Source organism: Schistocerca gregaria, chromosome 8, assembly GCF_023897955.1.
Source record: "Schistocerca gregaria isolate iqSchGreg1 chromosome 8, iqSchGreg1.2, whole genome shotgun sequence".
NCBI classification, from domain to species: Eukaryota; Metazoa; Arthropoda; class Insecta; order Orthoptera; family Acrididae; genus Schistocerca; species Schistocerca gregaria.
Window position 1 is genome coordinate 145,348,927 of NC_064927.1, and position 19,665 is coordinate 145,368,591.

The 19,665-nt window shown below is 38.1% G+C and overlaps 1 protein-coding gene across 3 annotated transcripts in view; it reads left to right on the plus strand.

The window, feature by feature from the left end:
- Positions 1–19,665, plus strand: part of LOC126284229 (uncharacterized) — a 333,906-nt gene that overhangs the window by 78,173 nt on the left and 236,068 nt on the right. For all 3 annotated transcript variants that reach the window (XM_049983005.1, XM_049983007.1, XM_049983006.1), the window contains one exon: positions 18,137–18,234. In XM_049983005.1, the coding sequence (XP_049838962.1) occupies positions 18,137–18,234 (98 nt within the window). The remainder of the gene's footprint in view (positions 1–18,136; positions 18,235–19,665) is intronic.

Consider the following 19,665-nt stretch of genomic DNA (forward strand, 5'->3'; position numbering starts at 1 on the left):
ACTATTCCCACAAATTTTGTGTGAGTTTTTATTGTGAATAAGATGTGAATCCATGCCATGAATGAAACAGCACTCAGAGCAGTCAGTGAAATCCACTGGCTCTACATCAGTATAGCTGAATTCTGTTTCATCCACAACAAAATATTTTTTTGGGATGCAAAAGGGATTTGGCTTATTAATTACCTTCTAAAGGTTGAATACTGTCATTACTGTTTACCTTCTAAGCCATCACCCTGAGAAGCCTTGATTGAGAATGGGGGGAGGGGGGAATATTTCATTATGACAGTGAGTTTATCTACAAACATGTTAATGGAAACACCAAAGGACATGAAGTAAATTCGTTGAAACATCCACCTAATTCCCCAGATTAACACCCTGTAACTTACACATACTTCTGGAACTGTGTTCTGCTCCAGGCATGGTATATACTGCCTAAAAATAATGGGTGATGTGAGTTAACATAAAAGGGCACTAAATCAAGAAATATATGCATTTTTTAGACTAAAGAGCTTTCATTGCGTACAAGATCATTTTAATTTGTCCTTAAAAAAACCTCCAAGGCTCTAAAACTGCTCCACAGTAGTTCTGTTTGAGGAATCAGACAATGACCTTCCTGGTCAATTTATTTAGATGTATGTTTATGTAAAACAACCAATTTTCCCCCTACTCCTCTTCTAAGTATTGCTTCTGTTCTCTGGTGGAGTGAGAAATGCTGTTTAGTAGTAGAATGTAGGCTTTATGTTGGTTCCTATACTGAATCTTTTGGATCTTCAAGTAGTGTGGGCAGAATGCCACTGATTTATTAAGGATAGCAAGAAGTGGTCACATTGTGAATTCCTGAACATTATTAAATGTTACACAGTCCACTATTTTGACAGGTGCCATCAGCAGAATTTCTTAATTGTGTAGGAGCTGTTCAAGTACTGGTACAAAACAGTGTGAAACCACTCAACCACCAGAAAGAAATGGCAAACAGTGGTAAAATATTTTGCTGAAGCAACTGCTTCTTCAGTCAGGATCCAGTTTTCTACTGCCATAGAGCTATCACCTATATGGACAGGTTGTGTCAGGTTCCGAATAGTGAGTCATTTAAGCTTCTGCTTCTTCACATTGTCATTGGATTTGGGATTGACTGTGGCTTATGATGCTTCTTCTTCTGGCCATGATAAAATCTATTTTGGCATGTGGAGACACCCGACAGAGGGACAGAGGTGGGGGGGCAACTCTTTCCTTGAACAATGAATGAGGGGAAAATTGTAGTATCCCAACACTTGGTGACAGGCCATATCTCAACACCTTCTGAGGCATGTAAAGGACCCTGCTTGTCCAAGTAATTATCATCATGTCGCCCTCACTAGCTGCAGAAAAAAGACCTCAAGGCAGATGGTCAGCCACTATTCATTAGGATATTCCCTAATCCAGATATGTCCTCAGTCTCTCCCAATGTGGTCTAAGAGGGAATTATATCACACACCTTCTTGGCAGGAAGCTTTAATCTGCCAGGATATTTCAAATCAGTTCATACATCATACCAGATATTCCAGATCAGTTCACACATCACACCAGAGTGAAAATTCATTCTGGAAATAATATCATGCTTCATTGTTACATAGGTGACTTGACAATTGTAAGAGACAATTGTAAGACTTCACACTGACTTACTAAGTGAATCTAAATTTATACAAGGTATTACATTTGTAAATAACTTGCATTAAGGTTTAGCAGGCTAGTTGACTAAAGTAATGGATACATTATTCATATGTGCATAGATATAATTATACAGTTACTTGCAAATGAGTTTGCACAGGATAGAGTAGCATGGAGAGCTGCATCAAACCAGTCTCAGGACTGAAGACCACAACAACAACAACTTGCAAATGGTTATGCTCAAGAAAGCTTGTTCATTATAAAAGCTTTTACTTGTTTTTCCCAAATCTGCTTCAATACTTTTTAGAATTGGGCTGGTTTCAACTTCCAGACTTATCAGCAAACTTCGTGCCTTATAATGTGGAGGTTTTTATGCAGTTTGTCTTTGCAACTTGATATGTGTTGGTCATATACTGATGTGAGATAAAATTTACCTTAAGAAAGTTTTGGTTTCTCTTTCTGAAATGAGCATCTATTTAGTTGGAATGAGTGTCAGGTTTAACTTTATTTTATAACAGAGCATTAAGTGGAAGTCCTTGGGTGAGAAGGTAGGCGTAATACAACAATTCTAAGCATAATTATTTTTTCAACCCAAACTTTTAAAAACAATATTAAATAATTGATTTAGAACAATGTGTCAAAAGAAGTTTACTATGAGACATGTAATTTTATGTGGTATCCTAGGCAAGAAAATCCTTACAACTAGATGTGAATATGATAGATGTGCTCATCCTATTAAAATTACTGCAGTTCCTCATTCATCTATCTTTGCTCAATGCAAACAGTTACAAAAGAAAACACAACTATCAGAATTTGTCACTGGAAGGGACACGAAAATAACTGTCTGAATACAGTACATCTACTCTGCAGCTGAGCCACATAGAACACTCCTGGTATTCAGAACCCTGTGCGACGACTGTTCCAATCACCACAGCTCACTATAACTCAAAAAGGTTAATGACCGGTACTGTCCACCGTGTCATTGATACCTACCAAAGGCATCTTCTGTCCTGAACGTGTCATTTAGCAGGTCGACGTACTCGGGGGCTTTGCTCTTCTATCTTGCTCTCCGGTTGCAGCCGTTCTCCTCGTATCTGGCTCTGGCCGCCCCTCATGGCAGTCGGCAGAGGGTAACACCCACACTGTAGTACCTACACGAGAAGGTTGTGCGCAGCATTCAAAGGCGTCGGACATGTGGTGATGATACTATCGTCACAATTTGCATTGCTGTTGCACTTTAACTTCAGTGAGGGCATAAATGACCTTTTTCTATAGTATAAATGATTTGCATAAGTTAGTTTATTTTTCGACTCCCAGAAAATTTTACTGTGCCCTAATGACTGAAACGAAATATGGTTAATTCACATCCATTTGATACATATTTTTCACAGCTAAATCACTAATGTTGTGTAACATGTTTATGAAATAAATGAGACTTTTTGACCACTAGTATTCTGTTGATATGTTTGTGCCACATTATGTGAAAACCACCAATTAAGTTTTCTCAGAAGTTATGAAAAAGGTTATTTGTGCAAACTCCGTGACAAGCTACAGAGTTGAAATTTTTTTTGGAAGCATTATAATTTTCACAATGGAGGTTGACTAATGGGAAACTAAAAAACTTGTGCAGTTTCCCTCTGCCATAATGAGATCTTCATTATGCAGTGAGAAGTTCCCATTTTATTACAATTTATGAAGAAGTCATTGTATGATTCATATCTATGACAGCGTTTTTTTTGGGTGGAGGGGGAGGGTATTCCATTTCATTGCAAACTTCATGTCTTCTGACAGATGAGAAATCAGCTTTTTTATAATCTCACTACACTGCGCCTCAGTCAATGGACTGGAACAGTCGTCAGCAGTGGATTCCGGGGGCTCACGGACATCATTGGAAAAATTGGAGCTTCTCAAACTCTCTCAAGACAAAACAGTAGCACTACATTTCAGCACTCAATGTGAACACACTACTCAAGATGGGCAAGATCGAAAAGCTCACAGATACTTTAAACAGGCTCTAGATCAAAATTTGTGCACTACAAGAAACAAGATCCCCAGATGTAGACCATTTCAACAGAGGGAAGTACATAATATACAAAGGAAAACCGTTGGTATGCAGGAAGAACCTCAGGCTCCATGGCACAGGATTCGCAGTACACAGGACTATCACAGACGCAGTAATGGACTTCGCATCGTCTAACAAAAGAATCAGCACACTGACAATTAAGTCGGCAATCAGGACATACATGATCAGAAACGCTCACGCACCAACAAATGACCACAACAGGAAGTACGCAGACATCATTGAGGACCTTTGGACAGTAATGGAGGAGACAATCAAGAAAATATCTGCACACTGAACTAAAATTGTTCTAAGAGACTTCAACACAAATCTAGGAAAAGAAAAAAAATACCAACACATCACAGGAAGATACACACCACACCATGAATCGAACCTAAACAGGAGACACCTGATAGAATTATGCGAAACCCATGAACTCAAAATCATGTCAACAAACTTCAAGAAACCCATACAAAAATTAACCACATGGAAACTCCCAAATGGCAAGAGAGATTACAGATCGACCATGCCATAATACAAAGAGAAGCACAGAGGGAAATCCAGAACATCAGCACACAAAAGGGCTTCTTTGGCTCGGATCACCACCTACTACAGATAAAGAGTAATCCCTAAGAGGAAACAACATAAAACTAAGATCATTAGACCAGACTCAGAATATTTAACACTCAACCAAGAGAAAATATTGTAGGAAAGTAAGATAGGAACAATGGAAAACTGGGAACAGCTATCAGGAAAGCTTCAGGAAGCCTTGAAATTAGCAGTAGCACCGAGAACCAGGAAACACCGCTTGTGGAACCACATATGTGACCTAGCAATCAAAAAGTGAATAAACACATGGAAGAAGTTCAATAGCAGCAAGATACCAGAAAATTGGAAAGAATTTCTCAATACAATACATGGAAACAGACAAGTAAAATTATCCATGAAGAGAAACGAAACTATGACAAACAGGAACTAGGAGAAATAGATGCAGACTTCACAAGGAACAACACGAGGAATTTCTACAGGATGTTTAGAGAAAACATGATTAAATATCAAACACCGAAACTCTGTTTTAAGAGACCAGATGGGACACTAGAGACCAATACCAAGAATAACTTTAACCTCCTAGTGAAGTTCTTTGAGAAACTCCTGCAGAATCACCAACAAACAAACTGGACACAGACGAACTTGCACCCAACCCAGATAGCGAACCACCATTGATAGAAGTAGTAAGAGAAGAACCTCAAGAACAATTTAGAGCACAAGGAGACATCATGAAACAAATATGGGAAACAGAAGAGATACCCAAAGAATGGCACACACCACTGATGCACCCTCTACAGAAGAAAGGGGATAAGCCGGACCCAAACAACTATAGGGGCATTTCACTGTTACCTGTCACATATAAGATAGTTTCGAAAGCACTGCTAAATAGATTAGAGAAGCAAGCTGACCACCTGATTGGCGAATACCACGCTGGATTTCGTAAACAGTTTGTGCACTGAATAGATATGAAACATTAAGATAATACTGCAACACAAACAGAACATAACCATCACCTTCATCGACTTCAAGAAGGCGTACGACTAAATAGACAGAGAAACCCTCTTCAAAATACTGAAAGAATACAGAGTAGATAGGAAGACACTAACCATAATTCAGCAAACACTAACAAACACAACATCTAAAGTGAAGTTCTGTTGGGAGATCTCAGAACAATTTGAAATTAGAACAGGAGTCAGGCAGGGCAACGGCCTCTTGCCATTGCTGTTCAACATAGTACTTGACAAAATATTGAAGGAATGGAAAAAGACACGGAAAGGAGTCCTGTTAGGAAAAGTAAGAGTCAAGTGCCTAGCATTCGCAGACCATTTAGCTATCGTAACGGTACGAGAAACAGAAACAATAAGAGCCATATAGGAACTACGCGAAATCACAGCCAAGTCCAGACTACAAATATCATATAAGAAAACACAGTTCATGAGCACCCAGAAACACCTATCACTACACTCAAAATATGGGACAATACACAGAACAGAAAATTTCAAGTACCTAGGAGAAGCAATACAGATTACAGGAAGAAATAAGGTATCTAATGAAGAGAGAAGAGCAAAAGTAGAGAAGGCCTACAGACTGACTTGGAATCACTACAATAAGAAAGCTATCTCATGAAAGGCCAAGCTATGACACTAAGAGACAGTGGAACTACCAGAAACACTGTATGCAACTGAGACCACAGTAGTACAAGGACAGATATAAATCAAACAGATAGAGAAGACCGAACAAAACAAAACACTCCTTAGGAACCAGATCAGAAAAAACAAACTACAAGGGACACCTCACAACAAACTAATGCAATGGACCAACCAGAGACGACGGAAGAACACAGCCAGAGGAAGAAAGAACACTGGGCAAACAGGAAGAAAGAGAAGCCGAAGAGAACACAGGACCTACAGTGGACCGAAGAACGGAAGCAGAAACACAGCACATGAATGAGGCAAGTTTTGGCAGAATGTAAAGAGAAAAAAAATTGTGCAACTCAGTCACTCCATTAAGGGGAGTTGGAATTTCAGGAACCACTGTAGCCATTGACATGAAACTTTTACAGGATATTAAACTGTATGTTCTGAGTCTACTGAACTACAATAATTGCATTTCAGCCACTGCTTTTGGAAATACAATTTTTTAATTACACAGTTTAAATTTTGTGTTCTTTTTTTGTACATTATCCTAAATAATTTAACATTATGTTCTTCTTTTACTTCAGTAGACTCGGGATATGTATGTTTTTACTCCCTTAAAATTTGAATACTCTACTCAAAGTGGTTTCTGAGATTTAGGGCAAAATGCAACAGAAAATGTAAATTTTCAGGAATGGCTTCTAAAGTTTCAAAATCTGCTTAATTTTTTATTTTAAGTCACTCAGAAGCACTCTGCATCATGCTGTATATCATCCTCTTGATCTTTTTCCAAGTTTTTTCTTCTTTCTGGACTCCTTAGTGGCCAACTGCATACTCTGCTTTATCAGTGCAAACCTTGTTCATCTGTTCAAGTTCTCTGATGCAGTTTGCTCCAGGATTAATTCCCATATACTGTAGCACTTTCACCCTACCAATGTTGCCATCATTAAAAGAAATAACAGCATCACTGACCCACCCACTTTAGTGTCTTCATTACAACAAAAACATTTTTTGGTACGTGAGTCCATATAAGATTATTGAACGACTCCTTGATATTTTGAGTCTGACCATGCAGATACTTCTTCAGTAATTCAGGATTTGCCAGGTCTCTGTAAACAGGTTTTATGATATCCATGACTGTTGCTGGGATGGAATGATTATGGCTGTATGAACTGTGTGAGTATTGGGCATTGCGTTAATTGCACCATGAATCAGGTCCAGGAGGGCAAAGGTGGTGTACTGGTTTTTCATCAGTTTGCAGTCTGTGGAAGAAGGTAGCCCATACTGCCTGCTTAATTTTCAACAAATCCTCAGTATTATTTCTAATGGCCATCCCATAATTCTGCTGTAGTTCATCAATCATTTAGTCTGTCAGCCTGCCTCTTATGGTTTTATCACCAGAAAGTTTCTTGTCTGTCAAACTTTATTTCAACTTCCTCAACCTGGTGCCCATCCTCCTACCAATACAAACATGTAATTTTACCTATATAAATCAGCAATCCACAGTCTCCTATATAAAAAAATTATCAGTTTTCTTATCTTGAAGTAACGTATGTAAAAATTTTAACATTTTCAATTGATGTAGATTAAATTTAAAAAAATGAAATAAAGTACTTCCCATGCGAGTTTATAAGTGATATATGTATATCATTTTATTTTGAAAATTGCAAATTTTATAATGAGATAAAAATCCGAAAATTTGAATTTTTTTTTTTTTTTCTTCACTCCCCTTAATGCCATTCTTGGCTTATAACAGCAACACATTTACCAGCAAAGCATACTACACACAACACTGGTAATTAATACCAGTAAAACATTATCCTTGGAAGGGTAGGCTGTCAACAGCAATTTGGAAATATGTAATGTTATGACCAGCAGCACCATATGTAGTCCGAAAGAGGCAGTAGCATCACTGTGCAAGTAGCTTACAATTGAATAGCCTGGGTGTCAGCGTTCAGTATTTTGTTATGTTCCCGCCATGGTAGGTGCCTTTTGAATCCTGTTTTGGGTGATGCATGCTACAAGAAGAGAGGTGTGCCCAGATAATCAAGAAAAATAGAAAATTATTATTGACACAGAAAATACATACTAACATTAGACTCTGAATAGCAACTGAACAAATTCTAAATGAATGCAACTGAAAGATTGTGCTCATATGATAACATTTATTGAGGTACTGTTTAAGGGGACAGTCTGTCACAGTAAAGAAACACTGCCATAAGGAAAGTCAGTATCTGCTACCTATTGGTATCTTGGTTCCAACTGGCATGTGCTCTGCCAAACTGAACTCTTTGAATATCAATACTGAATTCATGCACTAGAGTTGGATTCACACACTCACAGACTGCCTTCTGAGCTGCTTGGTGGCATCTCACAAATCCATCCGGCAGAGGAATAATGGGAATTTGTGCTTCTGTCATACGGCTTGCAAAGGTGAGCTAGTGCTGGTGAAAGCAGCACAGTATCCAGCATAAGTGGTGCCACCAGATACCACAGCTGCTGCCAGATACGTGATGAGCTGCGGTCGAGTTGCAGACACCTCGGCAGTGCAACAACCCATGGCGCTCTTCTGGGTATATGTTGGTCAGATTTTAAGGTGCCAGCCATGGATACCACATCCTGCTTTCCTATGGAGAACATGGGATAGCTGTCTTGTTGTGTAATTGGCGACTGTGACATAGGCGACAGTCAAGGTTACAACATTCCTTTCCCATATGGAGGAGAGGATGGAACCACCACACTGGAGTCTGTGGCTGTTGCATAAATAACAGCTGTGCACGCAGCAGTGCCAATGGCCTATCTGTCATAGCATCTCATGTCTTAATGAATACAACACTAGTGCATATCACTTGTAATCTTTTTAAGAGACTCTTTTGTAGTACAAGCTAAGGCCGGTATTACACTATCAAATTTCTTTGTAAAAGATTTGATCAAAGATGTGATCAAATATTCTGTCAAATATATTTGACAAATACCTTTGACATAGCGCTAGAAGGGGTATTACGCTGTCATCACATTTTTCGTCAAAGTTCAAGATGGCTGACAACAACTTGTTATTAACCGCAGCAGTTGCATGTACCACAATTGCACTGTGTGCATATGTGGAAGAGAAGCAGGGGGAAAAAAGGAAACATACCTGCGTGAAGCAGTGGGTTTCATTAAGACACGATAAAAGCAGTCAACAAAACTTGTTACGTGAGCTTATAGTGGAGGGGGCCAAGTCGTACATCAATTACTTAAGAATGGATGAGCACACATTTCTGTATGTGCTCAATGAAGTGTATCCTCATATCACAAAGCACAATATTCACTTAAGAACTGCTACATCTGCAGAAGACAGGCTCACTGTAACACTCCGATTCCTTGCTACAGGAGAGGGTTGGGTTGGGTTGGGTTGAGTTGGGTCAGGTCAGCTCAGCTCAGCTCAGGTCAGGTCAGGTCAGATCAGGTCAGGTCAGGTCTTCAATCTTCGTAATCTATTTTTGTATTCAGCATGCCTCACATTGTAAAGCACCTCATCAGCTTCATACACCTCTCTTAATTTTGTAGTTGTTGGCACACACCAATTGTATTTACCCACAATGTTTATAAAAACACTACAGAATGTGGCGATGCTAGCGCTCCATGTGATAACATGTCACACTGCAGTGAACAGAAGACAAGCGACTTCTTTGATCAAATCTGCAGCGAGGCCCTAGATTTGATCAAATATTGGACGACATTTCACAAAGTTCCCTAATTCACCATCAAATATCTTTGACAAGGATATTGGACAAAGATATTTGACAAAGAAATTTGATAGTGTAATACCGGCCTAAGGAAAACTGTATCAAAGAACTCTCAAAATTTAAACAAAATTTGCAAGAGAATATTGTTGTTTTGAGGAGTAAGTTATTTTACGTCAGTCAGACTTCTAGCAAAACTTAATGTTTTACGAAGCTCATATTTCAAACTTAGGAGAGAGTATCTAAGAGAAGATTTAATCAGTTCTTCGGAATGAATGAAACTGGTAATGTTGTACCTCTCTCCCAACCACTCGAAATTACTCACTCAAATGTAAGCAGCAAGTTCAACAGCAATCCATTCGCGCTTTTTTTCGGGAACTGTAAAATTCACTATCACTCACAGTTTCAAATGCAATCAGTGCCGTATTAAGTTGCCGAAGAGAAAGTTTTGTCTGTATGCTTAAAGCTGTTTGCAGATGCAACAAACAGAACAGGATAACAGATGCAGCAGAAAAAAATCCTTAAGATAAAACTGGGTAAGGAAGAATAGATGTTTAATAATGAATTTATAAATTTTGTTCTCAAAGTATAATTACAGATTTACTGCGAAAAATAAGTTCAACAATTTAGCTTAATAATTCTGAATATGACATTTAAATTTTGTCAGATAATATTTATTAATATCTGATTGAACATTTATAATGACCCAAACAGGACAAACGTAGAATATGGTCTTCTAGTGGAAATTATAGTTCATGTCTCCTTGATGTACGAGTAAAACAAAACCAATAATTTAAGTGGTCTGCTGGTATGAAACTGCAGATGACACAATGCACTACACTATGCCTTGCTACAATTGGAAATAAAGTGACTGTTTATGCTCTTATTTATAATTTTTAATGTAGTAAATGATATCATTACTGAAAATGATTTTTAATATAGAGGAAAGGCGTCAATTATGGGAGAGCTTGCTGATGTGACAACTGTTAGATTCTGACTAAAGTAATTGTGCAGCTCTGTTGGGAAGTATAAGAATTTAGTTCTGACAGCACCTGAGGTGTAGGGCAGTGAGACAAAAAGACCATTGTGGAGCTGGACATTGCCAAGACTCCAAGATTTTAAAAGCATTGAATTTCAAGTTCTTTGAGTGTATGTGCTTATAGTGCTTTAATATCTGAAGTTAACTAGTTGTTGCAGAAATATTTATATGATTATATTCTTCTCAAAGTACCTACACATTCACTGTAATGAATTGTCCTTCGAACTGAGCAGCATAACTGTGAGACTATGTTTCTAGTGCCAGATGGCATACTTCTAATATGTAGTACCTTGGGTATCCTAATATATGACAGTATCACATTGTAGGACACGTTATCTCTTATTAGGATAACTTCGGCTTGCCACCTTAGTAATTGGATTCAGTCTCATACTTTTGCTAATTGGTTTGAAAATTTTGTGAACTTTGTGAAACCATCTGGTGTGATCTAGTTGTGCTAATACTTGATGGACATTGTATAACATTTGTGTATAGGCAAAGCAAGAAAAAACCATGTCCACATCATTTGTTTATCACTCCAGTCCATTCATAAAACACATTATCCCTCCCTCCCCTCCCCCAGCCTCAAGAAATAGAAGCCTGGTGGGTAAATAACCCAATTCAAGTAGTAACCTCAAATTTTTATTACTGTCATTTGGAGTGGTTTCCTTGAGAACCGTAACAATGGTAAATGTAAAAAATGGCCTCTGGAATGCAGGACTTTCACCATGTAAAAGGCATGCACTTAAAGACAATGACTTTGCAGTACATCAGGAGTTTGATTTACAAAAACTAAACTATGGAGTAAATGAGTCCAAATGATACCTATCCAGCTCCCAAAATCAGCATGCCACATCAATAGCCACCAGCTCTAACCAAATTAACACATTCTGAATCTGTTAAGTAGCTAACACACGCCCTTAGAGGTATCTTTTGAAACAATTGAAAGAGAAGAAAGCTGTAGTGGAATCGAAGGTGACCGAAGCAAAAGTTTTGGTCTTGAAAAGGAAAAAGGTAAAAACACAAGAAACACACACTTCCACTAATCTGTAGTGCAACAGAAATTTAACAGAGGACAACGATTCAGATGAGCAATCTGAGGAAGATGACACTGAATCTCTTATTCTGTATTGGTTATTGCTTTGAAGACTGACATGGAGGTGTAGGCACAGTGCATGGAATGCTATCGTTGGGCTCTCAGAAATTGTTAAATTGAAAAAGAGCTTTTATATATCCTGACTGCACTTCTTTTGCATAATAAACACACAAAATATTAAAGAGGCGTTAAGGAGAGAATATTATTATTTCAGGGTTTATACGTTCTTATATTGATCAATATTTTATTTAACAGTCTCATATGAGGACACCATTTCTATTTCTATTTCACAGGACACTTCCTGGCAGATTAAAGTTGTGTGCCGAACCGAGACGAAACTCAGAACCTTTGCCTTTTGTGGGTAAGTGCTCAACTGACTGAGCTACCAGAGAATAACTCATGACATGTCCTCACATCTTTACACCCACCAGTACCTCATCTTCTGAGTTCAAGTCTTGGTCCTGTACACATTTTTAATCTGCAGGAAGTTCCATATCAGCACACAGTCTGCTGTAGAGTGAAAATTTCATTCTGGCAATTTTGCTTGTTTGTGGTATTTAAAATTTATGTATATTAAGTGTCGAGGAGGTTGAATCCAATAAATATAAAAGTCCAATGATTTCACATAGATTTCCCATTAAAAACATATAGTTATATCAAATGTTGTAATGTGAAACAAGGAAAGCTTAACTTCAGGGATGAGGCTAGTATGAAGTCCACCCACCGTTGGCATCAATTACCTGCCTCATCTGATGAGACATGAATGTGGTCAGCCTCTGGATATATACCTCATCATCTGCAAAACTCTTCCACATTTCCAACAATAGGTTCCACAGTTGGTCAGCAGTGCATGGGGCTGGTGTTAGCCTCTATAATTTCTTCTGATGTTGCATTTTGGCCTACTCATTTTCAGTGCTCGAATGGGCCAGATGGTCAGGTTGACAACCACATGTTGCAAAAACCATTGCAGAATGTTTCATCTAATGTGAAACGGTAAGTGGCTCTGCTTGAAATGGATCATTCCATTGGGTAGCACATTCTCACACTCGTGGCGAGATGACCGTAAACTTGATGCAGTATCCTTCTGGTGTGACATCCACCCTCAGGACCACACCGTGATGTGACCAACACTCAAATGTTGGATCATATACCATGGGCCATAACATGCTTCCCCTGGCCTGTATACCATCATCGGATCCTAATTCAGTGAGCTAAATATTGACTCTTTTGAAAAGATGTGATGGTGCCAGTCATGCTCTACATTCCTTTCAGCAAAGGCAAGTCAGTTAATTACATTACACTAATACTTGTTCCATAGATCATGAATACGACGTTACATAAGTTTTCTTAATTTGTTTTTAAAAGGTCAGTTAATTACATTTACAAAGTCTGGCTATCTGCCAGACTTTCTTCTACTATTGTACCTATGCACTTGGCTATTATTTTTGGATTCTGTTAATAACAAATTTCGTAAGTGAGTAGATGTATTGTGAAATTACTTTGAATATCCAAAGTTCCTTAAATAAGTGTCTGCAAGGTGATCTTAGGTGGGCTCCAACTACTTTTCTGATTACACGCTCTTTTGCAGTGATTACTTTTTCTCTTAAATGGTGAATTGCACCAAAGTATGACACAATATGAAAGCAGTCAATTAAAATAAGCATAGTACTGTAATTTACTGATATGTTTATCACCAAAATTTGCAGTAATGCTAATAGCATAAGTAACTGAACCTACACGTTTAAGTGGATCATCAATGCGTTTCTTCCAATTTAATTTCTTTCCATTGCTCACACCCAGAAATTTTGAATATGGTGCCTTAACAGCAGACTGTTCAAAACGTATATTTATCAATGGCGTTATGCCATTTACAGTAGAGAACTGTGTATACTGTGTTTTCTCAAAATTTAGTGAGAGTCCATTTGTAGAGAATAACTTCATAATTTTCTGGAAGACATTATTTGGAATTTCTTCAACTAATTCTTGTTGGAAGCTTGAGCAAAAAGAACTAGCTCTGCATCTTCATGAATTTAGAGTGACAAGTCATAATGTATATTAAAAACAGTAAGGGACCCAAGACTGAACTCTGTGGGATACCATTTTTGATACCTCCCAAGATTTTTGCAGAGTATCTATACCTTCTGCATTCTTCCAGTTAAATGTGAATTAAAACCTGTGTGCACCATTCCACTCATATGACAGTACTTAAGCTTGTCTAGAACAATTTCATGATTCACACAGTCAAAAGCCTTTGAGAGACCACAAAAAATCCCAATGGGTGATGTTTGGTTAGTAGGAGAATTTAACATTTGATCAATGAAAGTGTATGAAGCATTTTCTGTTGAAAAGCCTTTCTGAAAATCAAATTGACATTTTGTTAGTACCTCATTTTTAAAATATGTGAAGCTATTCTGGAATACATTACTTTTTTGAGAATTTAGGATAAAGCAGTCAGAAGTGAGATTGGGCAGTAGTTTTTATCATCAGACCTATCCTCTGTTTTATGCAGTGGTCTAACAATAGCAGATTTCAGTCTATTCAGGAAAATTCCCTGTTTCAGTGAGCTACTACGTATGTTGTTGAGAATCCTACTTGGATCTGTTGGGAACAAGCTTCTAGTACTCCATTGGAAATGGTGTCAGTTTCATGCAAGCTTTTACTTTTGAGTGAATTTATTATTTTACGTTTTTGGGTGGGAGGGGGTTGAGATTCAGTTTTTTAAAATTGCGCATGTGTGTGTGTTGTCTACTTTAAAAGAAGGCTTTTTGGCCGAGAGCTCACTTGTTTAGCAGCTGTTTGTCATGCCTGTCTGCAACTCAACATCTCAACTACATGGCAAGTAGCAGTGTATCCATTTCATAAGATGGAAGAAATTGTAGAGGGGCTGAAAAAAGGAAATGACAGGAAAGGGAAGAGGAAGTAGATGAAGTCGAGGTGGTAGAGATGATACTGCAAAAAGAATTTGCCAGAGCACTGAAAGAACTAAGCCGAAACAAGGCTCCTGGAGTAGACAACATTCCATTCTTGGGAGAGGCAACTGTGACACAATTCTTTCACCTAGTGTGTGATACATTTGAGACAGGTGAGTACCCTCAGACTTCAAGAAGAACATAATAATTCCAACTCCAAAGAAAACAGGTGCTGACAGGTGTGAATATTATCAAACTATCAGTTAATAAGTCTTGGTTACAAAATATTGACGCAAATTATTTAGAGAAGAACTGAAAGACTTCTTGAAGCTGACCTCGAGGAAGATCATTTTAGGTTCTGTAGAAAGTTAGGAACATGTAAGGCAATGTTGATCCTATGACTTATCTTAGGAGATGGATTAAGGAAAGGCAAACATACACTTATATCTTTTGTAGACTTAAAGAAATCTGTTGAGAGTATTGACAGAAGTACTCTCTTTAAAATTCTAAAGGTTGCAGTGGTAAAATACATGGATCGAAAGGTTATTCACAACTTTTACAAAAACCATTTGACAGATATGTGAAGGGGAACCTGTGGTTGAGAATGGTGTGATCAGGATTATAGCCTATCCCTGAAGTTATTCTAGCTGTACATGGAGTAGCAATAAAGGAAGCCAAAGAAAAATTACTTGTTGGAAGTAAAGTGCAGGGAGAGAAAATAAGCTCTTTGAGGTTTATGGTTGACAATGTGAATTTGTCAGAAACAACAAAGGACGTGGACGTGGATGTGGAAGTGCAGTTGAACTGAATGGACAGTGTCTTGAGGAAGGTGTAGGATGAACATTAACCAAAGCAAAACAAAGCTAATAGAATGCAGTAGAACTAAATCAGCTTATGTTGAGGGATTTAGATTAGGAAATGGGATATCGAAAGTAATAGATGTGTTCTTCTATTTGGTCAGTAAAGTAACTGATGGTGGCTGAGCAGAGATGAACTAAAATGTAGACTTTCAGTGGCAGGAAAGTGTTTCTGAAGAAGAGAAATTTGTTGACATACATTTAAGTGTTAGTAAGTTGTTTCTGAAGGTGGCTAAATTGTAGCCATTTACAGCTGGCTTCAACAGGAAGCAAAACAAAGCTAATAGAATGCAGTAGAACTAAATCAGCTTATGTTGAGGGATTTAGATTAGGAAATGGGATATCGAAAGTAATAGATGTGTTCTTCTATTTGGTCAGTAAAGTAACTGATGGTGGCTGAGCAGAGATGAACTAAAATGTAGACTTTCAGTGGCAGGAAAGTGTTTCTGAAGAAGAGAAATTTGTTGACATACATTTAAGTGTTAGTAAGTTGTTTCTGAAGGTGGCTAAATTGTAGCCATTTACAGAAGTGGAACATGTATGATAAGCAGTTCAGACAAGAAGGGAATTTGAGTATGTTGCTACGAAGAATGTTGAAGATTAGATGGATAGATTTCAATATAATTGAAGAGAAAAAAATTGTGATGGAACTTGACTAAAAGAAGGGATTGGATGATAGGACACTTTCTGAGACATCCGGGAAACAGTACATCACTGTAACAAGAACTCCCTGAAAAAAATTCATTTTGCAAAGTTTTAATTGCTGTAAGTATGCAATGAGAAATTGCAACAGCTTCTAGGCATGTCAGCTGAAGCCAGTGCTACAGCCTGAGCTACCAGTGTTGGTCCATTTACAACACTAACAATATGGACAGATAACTTTTCTCTTCCTGTGCCCCCTCTCCTCTTTGATGCCGAATGTCGTGTACTATGACCATAGTATCTAGACCTATTTTATGCACACTTCATGTCAGTCACACCTGGCTAACTTTATATTATATCCTCTAGTAAAAGGACTAACATAGTCGTTGTCATGATGCACCTATGTTAGTTGTCAAAACCTTGTTGTTCACTGCTTAGCAATGAACACTGAAGCTTTGATGTTTTGCAAGTCAGATGAAATTGCTAAAGATTGAATCGTCTATCAAGCTGCCCCTGAGCAGTAGATTGGCCTGACATGTCACCTTTTCAAATTCTTTATCCATTTATGCTTGTCCTTGTTTCCATAATTAGTTTGTGATTTTGCCTTTTTACTTTTCTGTGACAATAACACACTGCCTGTATTCTCCAGTGATTTGGGAGTCTGTCAGTTGGTGACCTGATGTTGACTTCCTGCCAGGAGTCTCCCTGAGGGCCTCTTGCTGTTTCTGTTTGGCACACCTACTTCCACTTTACTGCACTTTTTTACTTCAGCTGTTTTTACTTCTGTCTATCCTGGGCCTAGCTTTATTCCTCAGGAGCTGTTGCAAAAGTTCAACTTGAGTGTCCACCTTTTTGTCCTCAAGGGATCCTTTAGGATTTGACTATTAGAGTGGGAAGAGACTGTTGACATTGCTTTTTAGTCCTTCTTAACCCAGTAATCAGTCAATCTCTAAATTCTGAGGGAGTTAATAGTTGGCTTCAATGGACAGTGAAAAGAACTTTAAGGACCATCTGAATATTTTAAGAGACTTACTTTATGTTGAGGAGGATGGAGTTTGCTCTGTCTGCCATTGTGATTTAGGTTTTCTGTGATTTTCCCTAAATTTTTTCAGGCAAGTGCTGGGATGGTTCCTTCAGCAAGGCCATGGCTGATCACCTGTCCTGTCCTCATAAAAAATATGTTCTGCATGTATGTGTATTTGTTTGAGCTGTTAATAGGTATTTCAACTGAATGGGAAAAAAGTAAATGAAGGAAGTAATGACCGAAACAAGACTCAAAGCACCAATTACCTGCCTTGAGCAGTAATGATTTTTATCCATCTTAATGTATTTTGTGCTTCTGAGAAATGCAAGTTGAACATGCACCTCTGTTTAAAAATTTGCGTTGGCAGGGAATTGAACCTAAGACTCCTACATACCAGTTGAGCATTCTACCACAGAGCCATTCGGTTTGTCAAGAAAAATCAACTTTACTTTAGTTTGTAAAGACACTCATAAAAATTTACTGTTGATTTTCTGAAGAATTTTTGAAAGTTGTGTTGAACAGCTTTGGGTGATTGAAATTTGAGTCCTGATTAGGGCTACAAAAATCCAGTTCACATGTGGTCTTTTCGTGAGCAGGGAATTGTTGTTCTCAAAAAGTTGGTTTTATGGGTACCTTTTAATTCTCTGCTGCTCTGGAAGCATGTGCTGTAGTAGTGTAGTAATATTTCACTTGTTTTTAGGCATTGTTGTGTTATAAGTGTTCAGCTGCTTACGTTACCATCATCCAAGAGAAAATATATTTCCTTGTTTTTCACCTCCTCCTCACAAAAGTAGGCTATTGTTATTATATTTTTAATACTATCAAAACTAGACCACTTTGCTTTTCTTGTATATTGATGATGAATTACCATGTTCTTTTGTTTTGCTATAATGTATTTAATTTAGTTACTAATTTTTGTACATAGACCCTTAAATGTTACTATTTCTTTTCATTCCAGGTGAAATAGAGGCACAAATAAAATCATGTGAGGAAGTAACTTCCTCATTCCGTACTTACTGTGATGAATTTTATAAGGAGCATGAGTCCAGCAGAGAGGTTTCTGACCATTATTACATATCTAACTTTTGTGTGATTGGTGATTTACTGGTTCCAGTGTACTATAAAATAGTCTGAATTAATTTTGTATTAAATTTACATGCTTGACGAAGAGGAAACTTTGTAGACTGTATTTTGTTATTTTTGCACCACAATTGTCCAGTAATCCATTGCTACATGAGTGAGTGACACAGTTGTGAATAAGCTGGATTTTAAAATTTGTTGGAGTGGTCTTCAGATAAATGAACAGCAGCTCTGATTTCAGTTTTCTGCAATTTCCTTAACTCCTTTCAGACACATTTCGGAATGGCCTTTCATCACCATACTGGGTGTTTTCTTCCCTCTCCTTTTCCATCTGAACTAGTGTCACCTCTAATGACATCAATGTCAGTAGTATGTTAAATTCTATCCTTCCTTACTCTAATCCTTCATTGGTTACATTGTTAATTTTTTAAAAAAGGTAGAAATTACATGAGACATGCAGTTTGTTGCACACTTAAATGGAACGGTACATCTGAGCGAGATGGTGGAATGGTTAAGACAGTGGCCTCATGTTTGGAAACCATTGGGCACAAATCTGTGAGGGTAGGAACTTTAATAGCAGCAACTATTTATTTACAGCTCGTACAAAATAGACATGTGTTTCAAAGTTTTACTGACCTCCTTCCCAGTAGTCACCAGCATTGTGTGTAACCCGTTGCCAGCGATGTGGAAGTCATAGGATAATCTTAGCATGGCCAGTTGTGTTGACAGTTCGAGTGGCTTGGTCTATTGCCCAATGAATTTGTAGCAGTTGTGAAGTGAATGCTGTGCAGTGTTTCCTTCAGTTTAGAAATTGAGTTGAACTGACAACGGCTTAAATCGGGGGAGTGCAGTAGGTGGTATAGCACTTAGCAGCCCCATCAATCAAGCAAACCAGTAACAGCTTGCACTGTACGTGCTTGAGAATTGTCCTGCAAAATGATGGTCAGGTCCTGCAGAAAGTATCATCACTTCTGTCTCTAAGCTGGTTGTAGGTTGTGTTCCAAAAATGAACAGCATAGAGACAGAAGTGATGACACTTTCTGCAGGACCTGACCATCATTTTGCAGGACAATGTTCAAGCATGTACAGTGCAGGCTGCTTCTGATTTATTTGGCTGATGGGGCTGCTAAGTGCTATCTATACCACCTACTGCACTCCACTGACTTAAGCCCTTGTAAGTTCAACTCAATTTCTAAACTGAAGGAAACACTTCACGGCATTCGCTTCAGAACTGCTACAAATTTGTCGGGCAATAGACTGTGCCACTCAAACTGTCAACACAACTGGCACTGCTAAGAGTATCCTATGACTTCCACATCACTGGCAACGGGTTATGCTTTGAAGGTCAGTAACCTTTGAAACATGTATCTATTTTGTACAAACTGTAAATACATAGTTGCCACTATT